Raw genomic sequence first — 18152 nt, 5'->3', positions numbered from 1 at the left:
TCTGTCTCCTCAAAGTGTTAACAGTAACAGACTTAGTGACTTTGACGCTATATGTACCGACTTTTCAAACAAAAAAATCGGAATGGGCAGGTCGGGCTTTTTAAAGATCGTTGATTGACCAGAAAAGTGCAATCGGTGCACCCCTAGTTGCTACAGAAGGAGAGAGAGCATAAAGGCTTAGAAATGTATTTTCATGGCATTGTCTAAAGATGAGCTGATAATTATCTCATTATCTCGAGATAACAAGGCTTGTTTTTGTAGTGAAAACATATTTTACACACTTTGAAACTCTTCTCTTTCTTACTTTTTCTCCCCATCAGAAGGTACACCTGGCTCACTTCTCTTTTGCTTCTGACCAAACTAACTATTGGAGCTATTCCTGCCTTTTAACCGTGTGTTTTCCTTTCTTTTTCTTCCATATAGAAAGTACACCTGGTCCAGTGTACTTTCTGTTGTTTCCGTCTTGTTGTTCTGTCCTCTCAGCAACCAACCACAGTTTTTCCTTTCCACTGTCACCCCATGTTTACCTCTTGGTTGAGTGTTCTTAGACGTAAAACTAATGATTAATTACATTTTTGATGATTACGTTTTTAAATTTGGATTGAATTGGACTCCAATTAAAGGAACCTGCTGAATTGATTTAAACTGAATTTTGACCAAATTGAATCCGATATAGCTAGAAATCATCTGTGTTTTTAACTGGTTTGTCTTTTGGAGTAATATTGCATAAAAGTCTTGAAAAAAGCCTGTTATCTCGAGAAAATCAAGACTGCTTTTAGTTAGTTAGTTAGTTAGTTAGTTAGTTAGTTAGTTAGTTAGTTAGTTAGTTAGTCTTTACATTTAATATTCAAATAAAACCAGTCAGGGATGGAGTAGCGACTTCCTGAGCACAAATCTAGAATATTAACACTGTTAGTGGTTCAAAAATGCTCATTATGAGTTTTTAATCTTAAAAATAACTCATTGATGACTAATCAGATGTTCTGAAAGTAAACAGATTCAAAGGCGTATTCTTATTTTTGTGATTTACAGTGTAAAAACTTTCCAGCTTGGTTTGCAGACCAGCTCGAATTGTTCACTGCCTCTGATTTGTTTTTTTACGTCTTTGGTTTGTTTTGATGCTTTAACCTCAGTGAAACAAATTAATTTACCTAATTAAATGCTCAGCCAAATAAGTCCTGGCTGATTTTACAGGATTTGGGGGCTGAATGTAGAGAAACAACATAAACAGGGGGAGCAACAGGGAGAAGACAGGGTTATGTTTAAGGCGTCCTAATTTGTGCTTCCTTCATATTTGTGATTGAGTCAGAAATCTGAACATGCAGCTGCCTAATTTTCAAAACTTCAACCAGTTATATTTGATGCATTTCTAGGATCTTCAGTTACTTTTTAACCCAGTTATGTCGCCACCTGACAATCATTCTCATTCAGGACAACCTTAACACAATATTCTGTTCAAAAATAAAAACAGAACTGCAAGAAAACAGCTGAACTATTATTCAGGACCATTTGGCTTAACTAGAGCAGAACTTGGCAGCTTGAGAGGAACTTAAATCAAACCTACCAGGTTCTGATCCATAAACACATTTGTGTGCATTAGATGATAAACTCTGTAAATAAAGATCGATTTGACATTTGGCACGACTGATTTCCCACTACACACTCTTCATCCATCTCTATGGAAGTTATTAGCTGTTGGTTTTGAGGACAATGCACTATTATGCTAACAAGGAGATGCTAACAATGTTCAAAGTGCTGTGAAAAAGCGTTCACCTCCTTAAATATTTCTCGTTTTTGTCATATCTACATGTTTAAGATCATCAAATAAAAGTCAATATCAGACAAATATAAAGTAAAAGTAAATAAAAAAAATGCATTTTTTGCATTAATTAAGTTGGAAAAAAAAAGAAAAAATATTCAAAATATAATTCCCTCTTGTTTCATCATGACTAACTCAATTATTTTGGGTCAATCTAACAAGGCATAACCAGGCATGCCTGAACTATCTGACCTGTAGAAAGAAAGCAGAATCTGGTAAGGACTCAGGTGATCTTTGTCTGATATTATAATTTGCTTAGTGATCAGAAGCATCTAAAACCTCTAAGGGAGCAAATCCTTTTCAGCCACACTGTTCAGTGAGTTCAGTGCAGAAAACTTCAACAGAACTTTATAAATGGGTTTGGTGGGTTTCCGTGTTTTATCCTCGTCTTTGTGAATAAAATCCAAACCAATCGTTCAGGGTTTGGTTCTACAGGTCCAAACGCTGGAAAAGGAGCAGCTTCCACGTCCTGTCCAACTGAAAATAATGAGTACAGCAAAGAGAAGTAGCACCTAGATAGAGGTCAACATCTGCTGCTAATGTTCAGATGCTAGAGGCTTTATGAAAGCATAACAGTAATAAGACATAGCTGCTGCTTCAAAGCCTTCCATGTGATCCGAACTGGACGAGGGTCATCGGGTGTCCACATGCTGACTCCTCAAAAGCGAGCATTTCCATGACGATCCAGATAGAAAGAATAAATAGATATAGTAACAGTTGAGCAGTACCGTACAAGGCCATGAACATATTGGAAAATAAGTCATGCACGACACGTTTATAGGGATGCTGTACACAAAACAGGGTTCCTTCACATGGAAAATCTAAAATACTGTAGCAGGTTAAAACCTGCAGAAACCTCAGACCGTTTATAACACTCTGTCTAAAATATCAAGATTCAACAGGAACTTATGATATTTATACTGTGGGCTGTAAATAAGAAACATGAAAAAAAAACAGAGGGGAAGGAAGAAAGAAAGAGACAAAGAAAGGATGGTAGGAAGAAAAGAGAATGAAAGAGAAGAAGGAAAGAAAGAAGGAAGGAAGGAAGGGACAGCTGACAAATTGGGAAAAACGTTTTATAAATGCAAATATTCCCTAATTTTCCCATTCAGACCAGGAAAACCCTGAATTCCAGACTTTTCTAGACTTTTCAACACTGTGCAGGAACCCTGACAATAACTGGAGCGACCAGTTTAAATAACGCCTTATGTGACCACTGCAGTGATAAAACAAAACAGAAAAACTGATGTGATAGTTTCTCACAAGAGACTAGCCTTACATTCAAAGGAAATGCATTGATGATAGATTACAGTTTAAACCCTAACTTCTAACAACAAAAGAAACAAACTCCAGCAGTGCATAAAACTCAAGACTGCACTTTTGAGTCAACAAAACCAAAACAAAGTTCATCAGGAGCAAAAAGCTCACACCATGTGGCCACATGACCGATGCAGGAAGAGTCATGGATCCGTTCATCCATCCTGCCGAGACCGAGACGATGGCACAAGCTGATTGGCAGAAACGTCTCCGCTGATAAAAACTTCCTGTTTCTTTGTCCTTGAAGTTAATTAAAGTGCAAGGTGTTCTGCTCACACCTTCCCACAGAAATGTGACTTCCAGATACAAACAGGATCAACAGATCTGCATTCACCCACATCTGAAGCAAAGCGGCAGGAAGTGAGACAAACACACAAGCTGCGTTTCCAACCACAAACTTTGACGACATTCCACTAATATTGAAAAAACACAATTTCATAATTGTCTTGTTTCCATTAAATAAGAAACACAATTAAGAATCTCACGTGAAGAAGTTTGTTCACGCGATAAGTCATTAAAAAAACATGCCACGCAATGATCATCCAACTACTTCCTGTTGTCTTCTTAGTGGTTTGCACCAGTGGCAACGTCCGGTTGTTGGTCATGTGACTCGTGTGATGTGAAAGAAGTGTTTCCGTTGCAATTTCATGACTGAAAAACCACCTCATCTTAGTGGAAAAACAAGTTTATTTTTGTTTTTTAAATTGGTGTTTTCTACTGTAGTATGTAACTTTTATAAAAAATATATTTTTTGCACATTTGTTGAATCTGTCGCTATGTCGTGACAGTATGGTATAATACAGATAATCTGAAAAAAATAAAAAATACAGCTCCTCTGCCTTCTACCAGCGCTAATCAGAAGCAGCCAATCAGAGCCATGAGGCGGGTCTTAACGCTGTCAATCACCCTCAAGCTATTTAGCTGAGGCTACTTAGAATAGCCCCCAATGATAGCAGATAAGCTGTTTTCTTATAACAGTAAGTTGTTTTTCCACCATTAGCACATTTAGCAGTGAGTACATGAGGATGATTGACAGCGCTTAGATTCTCTTCGCCCTGCTTGGTTGTTTTTGGTCTGGAGCACTGCATTTCTTCAGACAGCAATAGTAGATCAGGGAGGACGTGGAGGAGATTGATCTTTCCACAGTTTGTCTGTCTCATATTATATTGTCACTACATGATAGTATGAACAAATATGAAAAAACATCTTTTTTTTTTAAAGTTACATACTGCAACAGGATACATGCCATTTTGAAAAAAAACTTGTTTTTTTTTTATAAAAAGTTTGAAGTGGTTTTTTTGACAGTATCGAAATTTGTTTATTTCACAAAACTGCAATGGAAACATGCATCACACAAGTCACATGACCAACAACCGGAGTTTGTTACATACTGCAACTTTAGGCTAATTTATGATCAATGGAAACGCAGCTGGCGTCTTCTCAGAAGCACGGCCGCTGTCTTCGGCGAGTCTTTCGGGTCGACCCATCGGACTCTCGTCAACGGAAGCATCAGGCAGTGGTGTTGCCATTAAGAGATGAAGTGGCACACGGGGTGGTGGTTTGTGGCTAGGCCAGAAGGTTCTGAACGGGACGTTAGAGAGCGAAGGGCACGGCTCATCTTTGGTCCCATAAAGCACTTGGTTTATGTGAAGCTGAATCTTTGCACTCCAACATTGGGGAAAACAGGGGAAACGATCAGGAGCCCCGGTTGCTAAGCTACGACTGGATAAATGTGCAGCACAGGCAGAAACGTTTTCAAGCCATGCAGTTTGCAGATCGTCCAGAGCAACCGGCAGCAAGTTTAGAAGTGACGGGAGACGGGGGAGGCGAAGACTTTACACGTAAGCGCAGGAAAAGAAAGCTCCTGGTAGAGGGAGGAAATAGCTGCTGTTGGCTTTTCTTTGTAAAGTTCAGGCTGGATGCTCTCTGAAGCAGCTGCAACCTGACGAGGAGCTGAGGCGTCTGGGCAGGGGGATTGAGCTCTGACAGGAAGGTGGGACAGAAGGCTGTAGATCAGACGGTGCCAACACTGAAAACAGTTTTCACAGAACTCCTCCCCCCGTCTCCTGAAACAGGAGAGACCGACTCAGCCTTAAGGCATTGCAGAGCCCTTGGAAAGATTGGCACATGCATGGAGAGTGCAGAAATGTGTGCATAATGTGTTGCAAGACCAGGGTAAACTCAGTTTGTAGTAAATAATTTTGGATAATTCATTTAAAGGAGACCTATTATGCTTCCTTGAACAGGTTAGGTCTAGGGCAGGGGGTGACCAAAACGTTTTGCCATTGGGGGCCAAAACTGGAAATTTAAACAACTGGAGGACCACAAAATTAAAAAAAATTAAAAAATCAAATATTTGTTTTATGGGATGTTTTTGTTGTTGTTGTTTTACCTGCTCAACAATAGTTTTACTGGCTCATTACAGATTTGGCACTAAATCATTCTCAGATAATGAGATTTTAGTGTGGTCAGTTCAGATGTTTTAGGGCCTGTTGTGACATTAAATGACAGGAAGGGAGGACAGGAGGCTGAAAAACGCAAACAGATGCACAACTATACAACTGTATATCTTTGAAAAGCAGAAGAGGATCCTCCTACACAACCAACAAAAATGGGTTGCCACTGCACGGTCTGTTCAGGAAAAACAATCTGTACCGCTGGCTAACTTTCGCATGCACTGAAGAAAATACTTCTGGATCATTCTCAAAATATATATTAACATATTCATTTATATTAGTTAAAAAACTACTTATGCTATTTTTCTGGACTATGTTATAATTCTCTTAATGAATAATACATTTTATAATTTGGTTCATAGATCATTATTCAGTAAAAAAAAATGTAGTAGGACTGAAGGAACTGTGAGATACTTATCGTGGACAAAAAAAGGACCTTTACTTTCATAACAATCATATCTTTTATGAGATTAGCTAAAGGTGTTATCAATTGTACAAGACTATATCCTAATATTACTCTATCGTTCTTCACGTGTGATTCACAGATACAAACACTGGAAGGTCGTTCTTAGAAAATAGTCTTTCAAAATCCAGTAATATTGTATTTATTCTTATTTTTAGTTATTCTCTTTAAAACTTGTACTATTTACTTTTATTTATAGTTTATAATAATTAAAAATATTTTTATTCTTATTTATTTATTTATTTATTTATATATAACATCTACAATAACTCTTTGAAAATGTTTGAATAAATAGGAGTTTCAACAGCTTTTCATTTCCCTGTAGGATTAATAAAGTGTTTCTGAATTGATTTAAATAGAATTTTTACAATTACAATGATTACCAAAAGAAAAAACAAACAAACATACCTTTCTTGGAAGTATTTCTTTTAGCACATGAGCAAATTAGCCAATAAATGGATCGTGGAGTTACAAGTCAACAAGAATACACTTGTCTTCTCCAGCAGTGTTAAACCCAGTTGACCAAAGGTGCTGGAGTTGGGTTGCTAGGTAACAGAGCTGGGCCTGGGTGGGGTTGCTAAGCAACGGCGCAGTGCCTGTGGAATGTGACTTAACAATTGTGAGGTTTTTGAAACTCATGAATTTATTTCCAAAAAACGTTTTTTAAAGCACTTGGGCTGCTTTTAGAAACAGTTGAGACCCAAATGGAAGGAGAAAAATGTGCAAAATGTGAATTTTGCATAATAGGTCCCCTTTAACTGAAGCTTTCCAACATCAAAACCTGTGGAGTGGCCCAGTTTCAGATAATATTATGACAATAAATAACATTATCCATTCTATTCTAGCAGGAATTTGTTAAAACATAACCCTTATGGCACCTTGTACCTACACATATGGATGCAGGTACTTTGAAAAACTCCCCAAAAAGAAAAAGCAGGAAAACAAAGTGAAGGACAGTGAGCTCAGAAAGATGGGTGAGCTTCCCCAGATTCGGTAACAAGCTCGTCAGATGTTGGTGAGCGTGGTGGAGGTGAAGAGGCGCACAGTGAGCATGCCCGGGATGTCGTTGTCCTGGCGACTACCCTTGTCACGGAGGTGAAGAGTGTGCTGCTCCTGCCGCTCATTGGGCTCGCTGAACAGGACCACCTGTCCCAGGAAGGTGTCCATGATCATGTTCTTGTTGTAGATCTGAGCACCGCTCATGGAAAGTGAAAACAAAGGTGGGAAACAGAAAAGGGTAAGAAAAGGGAAGGAAACACCTTACAGAAAGAAATGTAAGAAGAAGAAAGAGAGCTGCAGAGATTTGCAAACGAAGAAGTAGACCCAGAAGCTTTTCAAATTTGATTGTGTTGCAAACAAAACATTGTATTGGTACTTTATGTTATAGCCTAACACATAAGCAGCAAAAAAAAAATTACCGCATGATAAAGCTTCTCACTCTTTTCTACCAAAGAATGCATGACAAATATGTAAAATGTTCATTAGAAATTAAGGTTTATTGATCTTTGAGATTGTGAACTGGCAATATGCCATTACTTTTATATTATTTGAAAATGGGCTCAAAACAGCAATATTATTGTTTATTGCAATAACTTCTGAAACAGCACAATTCATTGTTGTGACAGGAAATAATATGGGTTAACTGTATTAGCACATACAGTTGAAACCAGAAGTTTACATGTATCTAATAAAAATACATTTTTTTCTCCCTGTTTGAAGTTACATCATATTTCTATTACTTAAATACTACAATAATGACAACCAGAATATGTCAGAAAAGTATTTGTTAATGTCAATATCGTTTTATATACAGAATTATTACTATCTGTCTAACAATGAGGGAAATCTCAGATGACATCATCATCTGAGATGTCATCTGAGATATATCAGATGATGACATCAGAGTCATCATCACCTGATGTCATCACCCATCAGAAGCATTAAAAGCTTCTGATAGGTTAACTGAGACATTTGATTAAATTGGAGATTGACCAGTGAATGCATTTTAAGGCGACTCCCCACTCAGCTCCTTCAGAGTAGTCAGTAGCAATTAGCAAATACCTGGTGAATTTGTACATCTGCTGAGCTAATCATACAAACTACTACTCAGTTCAATGCTGTGTTATGGTCTTTACAACCATAATAGTTGTAAACAACATAATGGAGGAGCACTGTTGTTATGACGTGCTGAAGGCATTGTCAAAAAGAGCAGGAGCTTAAAGAGGCCCAAATTCAAAGCATTAAATTGAGAAGTGTATTTTTCTTGTCATATTTGATATATACACAATTTTTATAACAACCAAAAGTACTGGTGATACTTGATTGTGCAATAAAATTACACTAGAAAATACATAATACTGTCCCTTTAAATAAACTCAACCAATTTAACTTGTTGGATATTTGTGCCCTTACTTGCAAAATAAAAAAGGAAAGCAAAGAGCATGATTCTTAAAAGTTGAATATTTTGTGTTATTTCTAAGAGTTTACATTTTTAGATGTTAATGTCTCAGTAAATTGTAACTTTCATTACAAGAAAAAAAACATCAATCACCAAATCACGATTCTTTGCAATCGAGGGATGCAAAAACATTAGGGGCAACAAATATCCCCAAGGCCGCATTTTAGACAAGTTAAAGTTTATTTTAATGTTTTTTTCAGTTTATATTCAAAGACATGCTGTCATGGGATAAATGTCAAAATTTATCCCATGACGGGATACATTTTTTTTCTCCATATGACCCAGCTCTTAATCCCCATTTGACTGTTATTACATGGTTAAACCAGCAATGTCTTTTTTGGTAAATATTAATATTAAACAGTTCATGTTTTGCTTAAAACAGCAGAAACAGTTTGTTTCTAAGTTTTTAGAAGCAGCTGAATATTTAGTGTTTAGGCCTTGAATTGCTCGTGGCTCCCGTAGACAAGCGGATCGACCTGCAGCTTCACTCTAAACCATCCTGGGGTTTAAACTCTGAATGAGTGCTGAATCAGCAGAGTGACTGCTCACCTCGATATGGATGGCTTCCTTGGGCTTTTTGCGATAAAACAGGCCTTTGATGTCAAAGTTTGGGCAACGTGTGTCTTTCTGAACTGGTGAACGAACTCTCTCTCCTTCACAGGTGATTATCACGTAAGAATCCACAGCTGCAAGAAAAAAAAAAGTCAGAAAATTACATAAATATGTAATTTTATCTTTTTCTGCAGATAAAAGTTTGATTATGATCTTAACCTAGTCAAAAAATTAAGAATTTACACTGACTGATTAAAAAGGTTCAGATAAGACTTGACAATTATTTATCTGTATTCGTTGCTACTACGGATTTTGTTCACAATTAATGAGTTAAGGGGTTTACAACGTAATTAACACTGTGATAAATAAAAGTGTTAGACATGATGTTTGCATGAAATCTACTTGAGTTGCACCAGTCAGATTACCAGAGACTGGAACAAGTTTCTCCCTGTCTGGCAGGGCAAGGACTGAAACAACTGCTTATTTCTTTGCTATTTATTAAATGTATCCAAACTATTCTCAGAGATGTTATCTTCGAAAATAAATAGTATTCTAAGCCTTTTAGTATTTTAAAATGCCTCTTTTTGATTCCAATCCAACCCACATTCATTTTAAAGCACTTTAAAAACAAGACAGTTGGCCAAAGTGCTGCACACTGACAACACAAAGAAACAATAAAAAATAAATAGAAGTAGCAGTAAGCCAATACTTCAAACTGAGTTACAATCCAGTAAAAAAAAATAATATTTTAAGAGGAGACTGGAAAACATGAGGAGACTCCAACTGTCTGATGTTACAAAGTAAATAATTTCACAGTTTAGGTTAAAAATGTCATGATCTGTGTTTCTGTGTATTTATTTTGAGGTTTTTCTGTGTTTATTAGACTGTTCCCCTGTGAGTCTCTGTCTTGTTTGATCCCAGCTGTGTCTCGTTTCTTTGATTACCCTCCCAGTGTATTTAGTCCCACCTGTTGTCTTTGTATCTTGTCGGATCCTTGTCGTGTGTACGTCGGAAGTCAGTTGTTGTTGTCTCACGTTCTGCTCTCCAGTCGAACTGTTAAGTCCTGGTTAGCGTCAGCTCTTGTTTTCAGTCCTCTGTTATCAGTTACTACCGTTAATTAGCTGTGCGCTAAACTCTCTGCTGTGCCGCCTGTGTTAGACTGCTTAGAGCTTTTCATCATTAAAATCATCATCATCATTTCCTTCACGACCTGGGTCTCTGCGTCTCTCCTCACCACCTCTCACCCACCACACCTGACAAAAAAATTATTCTTAGGTTTTTAAAGGTCATTGACTCTTCAGTTATAAAAATCAAGAGGGGGATTCTCGAGGGATTCTTGTTGCAAAGTGATTCGTCCTTAAATGTTTCCAAGTTATTTCCACTATGTCATCACATTTTGACTGTACTGAAATAAACCGGATTAAAATAGACCATATGTAACTGACTGGATGGATTTGCTTTTTCTATGAAGCACTTTTTGTTAATAAATTACGTTAAAAAAAGCTTATTAACTGCTTTAAGTAAACTGCAGATTTTAATAATGAAGTGGGCTTCAATTAAAAGGCATATTAAAGTTACTCCTAAAATGAAATCAGTAAAAGAAAAAGTAAAGGAATGGCAGCCAGGAGGCACTGTGGTACCTTTTGCTCCATCCTAAACACTAGCTTTGTTCGGGGTTCCCAAAAATTTCCAGGCCACGATCCCCCAAAGAGCGTTAACCTCTTGCTGGGGACGCCCTTTACTAATCGACACACAATGCTACAAAATATGCAAAGAAACATCAACTGTTAGATGGCCATGAGATTTGTTTCAGAAAATCTTATCAGATAATATATTATGACTTTATTGTCAAATAACACAATTTTTTATTACAATCCCCTCTTTTGATAGGAAAATATGTAATATTTTAGATTAATTCCATCAAATCTTATTTTCTCATTTTTTTTCTCATCAGAATATTTTAGATGTCTTGCTAGCGATGCTAGCTTAAGGAGCAAAGCAGCTTGATGAATTTGACTGGCAGCCAATCAGAAAATGAGCATCAGAAATAATGATTTATTTTAACTTATTTTCATTAACAAAAAAAAAAAAAAAAACTGAAAAAAATTTAACATAAAAATGTATGGGACTCAATTTCTTTATTTTTGAATATTGTTCCCTCATTTTCCCTCTAACTTTCTGCGGTTTCCACAGCAGCCCCTGGAGGCCCCCACTCAGACTGCAGCTGCTGTTTACCTCCGTTGGTGTCCTGTCCCTGCAGCCCCTCAGCACTCACTACATGGACCTGAGTGACCAGCTGAGGGTAGCCACACATCCCTGTCCAACAGGTCTGAGGAGGATCGTCCAGAGTCAGCTCTCTGCAGAGAGAGAGAGTTTATAGAAACACTGAGATATTTCAACCTGAAGGAGCTTCTGCTGCTGCTGGTGCTGGTGCTTTCCAACAAAGCAACAAGCACTTTCTATTCATTTTAAACACAAACAGAAAGTTTAAAGATTCAATGTTTATGACATTAGAAACAAAACTGATAAGCTCATTATTTCTGCATCTTTAATGAGTATTTTTGTAGAGTTTTAAGAGTTAAGATTTAAATTACCATAGAACCTGGCAAAGATCAAACCGTCTTTATAATGTCTTAAAGAGGTTGAATTACAGGTTTTCTTGATTGCCCCTCATAATTACTTGCAGTCTGAAGGCACATCAGTGAAGACCCGGAGCAGAAATTCTCCCTGCTGCCCGGGGTCAAAGGTGGTGGGGATGATGACATATCGACCTTCCTTTAGCTCCTTCCTGAGGAAGACGCAGCGTGAGTTGATGTAAATGGAACCGGCTACTTTCTGCTGGGCTGTGTGCATACGGTACTTTCGATTTAGTTCCACCTGCAGATTGACAAGATGTTATAGCAGAAGTTTGAAAAAAATAGAAGCAATTGTGTTTTTATTGCTTTTTTCTATTTCTTTTTTTGGTGTTTTACCCTGTGGATATCGAAGCCGATAGCAAGATTTTCCCCTTTGCCTTCTTTGGGCGTGGCTCTCTTCTCTTTTTGCTGCAAGCAGATCAGCACCTCGTCCTCCACCTTCTTCACGTCAAACACATACTGGTAGGAAAAAAAACAAGAATCTGTTATTACCCTCCACAGCTGGTGAGCAGTGATGAGTTCAGCTTCTATGTACCTTAAATCTGGAAAGAACTTACAGAAAACTGCGAAACTGATGAAACATTGAAACACTAAAACTAAAAACCCACCAGTTCAGAGTTGCTTTTAAACCATAATAAATGGAACATTAATCAACATATTTGATGTGTAATTTTGTAACTGGATTTACAATTGGTGATTGCATGATGTGTTTATGATGTTTTTATGTTTTTCATGATGTAAAGCACTTTGAACTCCCTTATTGCTGAAATGTTCTAAAACTTGAATGATTGAAACTTGATTGAATATTATTGCTATTTTGTCTATTTTTGTCAGCCTGTATTGTGGAAGGTGTACTGCTGTAAGATAGACTTTAACTAAGAAAAAATGTCATTGTTGTTAAAAATGAATAAAAACAAAGTTAAAATTTAACTTAATTTTAATTAATTAAAATTAAGTTTAATTTTAATTAAATTAAAATTAAGTTACATTTTAATTTAATTTAAATTAAGTTGTCATAGATACAGAGTCTATCACATACATTAGATTTAATCAAAATCATAAACCGTAACATTTTGACTAAATATGATATGATGGACTAGGCAGAAAGGTATATAGCTTACAGTGCATTCAGGTTGTGCATTTTTATTTAACTAAGCAACAAAGTAAAGTAATAAAAACAATATTTTTGAAAATAAGTAATCAGTAACATAACTGGATAACTGTCTTGGGAATTAATCAGTAATTAGCAACTAATTACTATAAAGAAGTAAGACTGGACACAATAAATTAATAACAACCTATATTCCCATAGACACGTGATCAATATCAACAGATAATACGTCTGATAGAATATCCAATAATTTCACTGAACTGTAAAGAATTCTGGGAGATATAGGCAGAGGAAAGTTTTTAGCCGCTCTACTTCTCATGGCCAGCTAAGCTAGGTTGGTGGCATGAGCTAATTCACTCACTCTTTGGTTACCTAGCAACAACCTGCTGAGCGACAAGCAGTTACAAGTTCTCCCCAACTTCAGTTGCCTAGCAACAACCTGTTGAGTAAATTGCACAGCAGCAGCTTCATGTTTTGCCTCCGTGCCTCATAACTGCTTACACATAAAAATCAGCAGTGTGGAGAGAAAACTGGATGAAACAGGGACGTTTGGCAACACCAGTTTGGCAGCATTTCTAATATTTAAAACAAAAACTGATCAATAATTATCAATGTCAACTGATATAAACCCCTTATATCGTGACACATTTTGCAGCCATATAGTCCAGCCCTATTTCCAAGAAACTTGACCAACACTGCTGCTGACCGACCTGAGGGTTCTGCAGGAAGGTGGTCTTGTGGTTGATGCAGCCTCCCGATCGGTTCCGAAGAGGGTCCTGGCGGTGGATCCAGGAGCCCCTCATCACCTCCTCCTCCCAGGTCTTGTGGATGCTCAGGTAGGAGGTGTTGATGAGGCGGCAGAGGATCAGGTCAGTGAAATACTGGCAGAAGTCATCAAAGTTCATCCTGCAGAAGGACAGGCAAAGAGGAGAAGATAGACCGGAGAGAGTGGAAACCAGCTAGAGGAAAAGAGGAAGTTCTTAAATGGATTCAAAATGAAAAGAAATCAGAGCAAAGAGGAATGTTAACAGGTTACAACAAGCCTTTCAGCCTAAATGTTTTGGCTCATCAAACAAATATTAAACAATGATAAACTAAGTAAAAAAAAAGCTTTCTTTATAGATTTAATTGGTTAAACAAAAAATCCATCCAGACCAACTCTGCTCTACTTAAAATTGCAATTGATTCCGTTGGTCAGTCATGAATTAACTGTGATTAACATTATTTTTTCACAAGCGAAAGCCTGCCTTACAAACAAAAGATATGCTGCAGTTACTTTTAAGTTGGAATAAGTTTTCACCATATCGTCATCCAGAAATGAAAAAACAAAGAAGCACAAATTATAATTTTTTGGATTGAATTACAGTTCATACGAAAATCTAAATTGGCAGTGCAGTACCAACTAATGTACTGAATAGTGCATCTAAAAATGGAAAAATTAGAACTTTTCAAGCTTATTTGATTCTGCAGTGTAATATAAATTAATATTTATCATTTTCAACAGTATTAATTTAACATTATCACTATTATTTGATTTTCAATTTTATTTATTTGATGCTGGCCAGGAAATCTTAAATTCTCTCTGAATTACACCTAGCAATATTAAAATCTTTTGTATTTAATAGTAGTACTATTAGCAGTATTGTGTTGCAGGATCATCAGTTTATTCTGTGATAGTCACATTGGTACAAAGTGTTAGAAGTATTGTGGGTCTCACCAGAACTCGCCGTCATCCTGCACGGTGACGCCCAGCTTTTCTCTCTCACTCTTGCTCACCTTGTTCCACTCCTCAGAGCTGAAATCAGCAGGAACACAGCACCTCGTTGAAGCAAACCCGCATTTTTTTTATTTCACACAGTAACTATACGCACAGTCTATCGCAAATATTAAAACATGTCGTTTTTTCTTCTTTCAAAGTTGTACATTAAAAGAAACTCAAAACAAATTAAAAAGTAACACTTTACCTTATCTGACTTGCTTTAATACAAATTAGTTCTATTTATAAAGTGCTTAGAGTTTTTGCTGATGCCTTTGTTTATGTTTTTTCCAAACGTTACAAAAAAGGTTCAAATTAAATGGGACAGAACATTTTAAGATCAATAAATGATGATTAAATGATATTTGATAGATTTTAAATGTTAAATGAAAAAGTTACTGACTTTTTCAGACAAATTAGCATGAAAATGTTTTTGTTCAGTATCTTATTAACCTAACCATCTAGATACTACTACAACTACCACTTCTGCTACCAATAATACTAATACTAGTAGTAGAGGTAGCAGGTAGTACTACTACTGCTTCTACTGCCAAACTGATACCACTACTGCTGCTTTTACTAATGCTTCCATTATTACTACATCAACCATCACTGCAACTGCTATTAAACACTGGTCATAAATAAATACATGTAAAATCAATAGTGCACAAATTCCATGTAATAAAATAGCCTACTGCTACCTCTACTATTGCTACTTAAACTAACCACCATATAAGTAGCAGTACTTATTACTGCTACTTTGTCTGCAACCATTATTACTGCAACATTTACTACTGCTGCTTTACTAATACTTCTATTACTACTACTTCATCAACCTATTAAACAACTACTATTAAACAAATAAATAAGTAAATAAATGAAAACAAATAATGCATCAGTCACACATGATAAAATAGAATGCTCCTACTACTACGACTATACTCATACTACTATTACATATATAATAACAATTAAAAATAAATACAGTGAATCAGTCACATGACACAATGAACAGCTTTAGTTTGCATAGCTCAAAGCTAAACCTTAATGTCTGCTGTGTGTTCATGGCTCTGGGGAATCATTATAACTTCTCTAAGTGTGTCTCTGTTTATGATCGACTGCTCCATTCTAACAGCCTTCCACCCTCCACTCAGCAACAGGTTTGATCAAACCTCAGCTAAATAATTCAGCGACAGTCAGTGAATGAGATGATTCACGTTTCCTTAATGACATCTGTTTCTTTCACTCCCATCAATAATTCATATTCCATTATTACCCAGACTTACCACCTCCCTGCTTAGTTTCTGTGGAGGGAGGACCTTTATGTGACTGTTATCTGTTCCTCAGTGGAGCAGAGATGGACGAGTGAAGCAGAAATCCTGAAACCAGTCGTCTGAAAGGGCTGAATTCACTCCCTGTTGTTCACTGGGAGGCCCATTAGCTTGATTGCATTTCCATTTTTTAGTGTCTGCGTGACATTTCCCACTGTTTTGCTCTCTTGTCTACAACGTGTGCATTATTTATGGGCTGATCTCTGTCCAGTCATCTGAGATTTGCTCATTCTTTTCATGCAGTCTCTTAGAAATTAGCGTGTCAAAGTCAGACTCAGAGGAACGTCTCACTTTTGGAAATTAATTCAGAGAAAATGTTTAGACCGTTGCATAGCAAGGTCACATATTAAATGATATATTCATTGTTTCTCCTCCTTTAACAAACACAGACAATTCAGTTACATTACAATTGACTGAATTGACAGCAGCTTCAAGAGGTTTGAAAATGAAACATTTGCAGCATTGTGTTTACCTGTCACTCCACGGGCCGCTCCACTCCTTCTCCCCCCAGGGGTTCCTCATGCGGATCATGTGCAGCTTCTCCGATTTGAAGAAGGCCAGCAGACCGTGACCGAGCCGCACCTTCCGAACGTCTGTCACAGCATAGGCGTGGCCTTTGACTAAGCCGCAGTCCAGCCGAGCCTCCATGTCCTCCACTGTGGTCGCCTGGATAAATGAAAGAGTCAGGATTCTGGAAGAACCAAAAAGCTAAAAACAACATGATCCTTTCTGTGAAATCCATAAAAAATAAACAGCTGGGTCAGTGGGAAGATCTTTGGAAAGCATCTATGTTGGAATGTTATTTTCTTTCTTTAAAATTTCTTTTCACTATTTAACATCAGTAATCATCCGCTACTTCAAGGTAAAGATAATGTTATTTATGTAGCACATTTTCAGCAACAAGGCAATACAAAGTGCTTATGGCTGCAGCTAACAATAATTTTAGAAACCTATTATTGATGCTCCTGGATTCTAAAAGTATGATGTCATAAACTTTACGTTTTTAGTTCCTAGAAGTCTTAATGCGGGATATTTCATACATTATCTTACAGAATATTTCTACTAGGGCGAAACGATTAATCAGAATAATCATGACGAATCAACAATTGAAATAATCGTCAACTAATTTAGTAAATGATTAATAGTTAACTGGAGTGAACATTCGCAAAAAACACCATTTGATGAAAAACACTCAGAACCACTCAGAGCCGTAATAAAAAAAAAAAACCCAGTAAAAAAAGGTCTATATATGTATACTGTATATAAAGCTTAAATGAAAAATTTGGAGAATGTGCCAATTTTTTTTTTTACCCGTTTAATCAATTAATCACTAGAATAATCGTTAGTTTTCTAAAGAAGCAAACTAAGCCAGATGTCTGATGTCAAATTAGGTCTGAAGCTATGAGCGTTCGGTGAAAGACGTCGTTAGCTCACCCTGATGGAGCAGCTGATGAGGCCGTCTCTGTTGTGGACCTTGAGTACTCGTTCAAACAGCTGGTTACGAGACGCCTCATCTGTCGCCATCTGACCCTCTAGAAGGTCCACAGGCTCTGAAACACCACCAGTAAAATCCACCAAGGCGTCTGCTGTGTTTCCCCCATCCAAGGCCTCGTAGCAGCCATAAACCCTGCAGGGAAAGGAGTTCAAGTGCAGGTTTATTTGTAGAACATTTGAGCAGCAAGGCAGTTCAAAGTGCTTTCCATCATAAAAACATAAAAACAGTCATCAACTGTGAAACAAGCAACATATTTTGTCAATTGCCATCATTAAAATCCTCAAGCAAATACACATCAAATATTTTAATCAAATACAAATATGTTGATCCATTTGCTAGCTCTAAAGAGGTGGGATTAGCCTTGATTTAAAGGAACTCAGTGTTTCAGCTACTTTGCAATGTTCTGGAAGGTTGTTTACTTATTTTTATTTCATTCAACCTTTATTTAACCAGGTGAGTAATTAAGAACAAATTCTTATTTACAAATTCAACCTTTGTTCCATATTTGTGGTGCACATAAGCTAAATGGTGCTTCTCCTCATTTGGTTCTGGTTCTGGTGATGCAGAGCAGACCAGAACCAGAAGATCTGAGGGGTCTGGAAGGTTGATACAACAGCAGCAGATCTTTAATGTATTGTGGTGCTAAGCCATTTAGTGATTTATAAACTAACAACAGAATTTTAAAGTATATTCTCTGAGCTATAGGGAGCCAGTGGAAGGACTTTAAAACTGTGTGATGTGCTCTATGTTTCTGGCTT

At 37.0% G+C, this 18152-nt stretch overlaps 1 protein-coding gene and 1 long non-coding RNA gene across 2 annotated transcripts in view; both read right to left on the bottom strand.

Moving 5' to 3' along the window:
- Positions 1-6739: 6739 nt before the first annotated feature.
- The window catches only part of LOC103145550 (calpain-5-like), a 33004-nt gene continuing 21591 nt past the window's right edge, over positions 6740-18152 (bottom strand). The window contains exons 5-13 of the mRNA XM_007563010.2: positions 17334-17526; positions 16372-16565; positions 14530-14607; positions 13523-13718; positions 12038-12160; positions 11746-11942; positions 11301-11422; positions 9063-9199; positions 6740-7243 (exon numbers count right to left, since the gene is read on the bottom strand). Coding sequence (XP_007563072.2) covers positions 7061-7243; positions 9063-9199; positions 11301-11422; positions 11746-11942; positions 12038-12160; positions 13523-13718; positions 14530-14607; positions 16372-16565; positions 17334-17526 — 1423 coding nt within the window. The 3' untranslated portion in view covers positions 6740-7060. The remainder of the gene's footprint in view (positions 7244-9062; positions 9200-11300; positions 11423-11745; positions 11943-12037; positions 12161-13522; positions 13719-14529; positions 14608-16371; positions 16566-17333; positions 17527-18152) is intronic.
- On the bottom strand, positions 7393-8721 carry LOC107837462 (uncharacterized). Its single transcript, XR_001663464.1, has 2 exons — positions 7971-8721; positions 7393-7919 (listed from the first exon to the last, which is right to left on the bottom strand). It is a non-coding gene; the product is annotated as an uncharacterized LOC107837462 (long non-coding RNA).

The sequence above is a fragment of the Poecilia formosa genome, unplaced genomic scaffold (assembly GCF_000485575.1).
Source record: "Poecilia formosa unplaced genomic scaffold, Poecilia_formosa-5.1.2 Scaffold143, whole genome shotgun sequence".
NCBI classification, from domain to species: domain Eukaryota; kingdom Metazoa; phylum Chordata; class Actinopteri; order Cyprinodontiformes; family Poeciliidae; genus Poecilia; species Poecilia formosa.
Note: the sequence above shows the minus strand (reverse complement) of the source record. Positions and strands in the feature narration are given on the sequence as shown.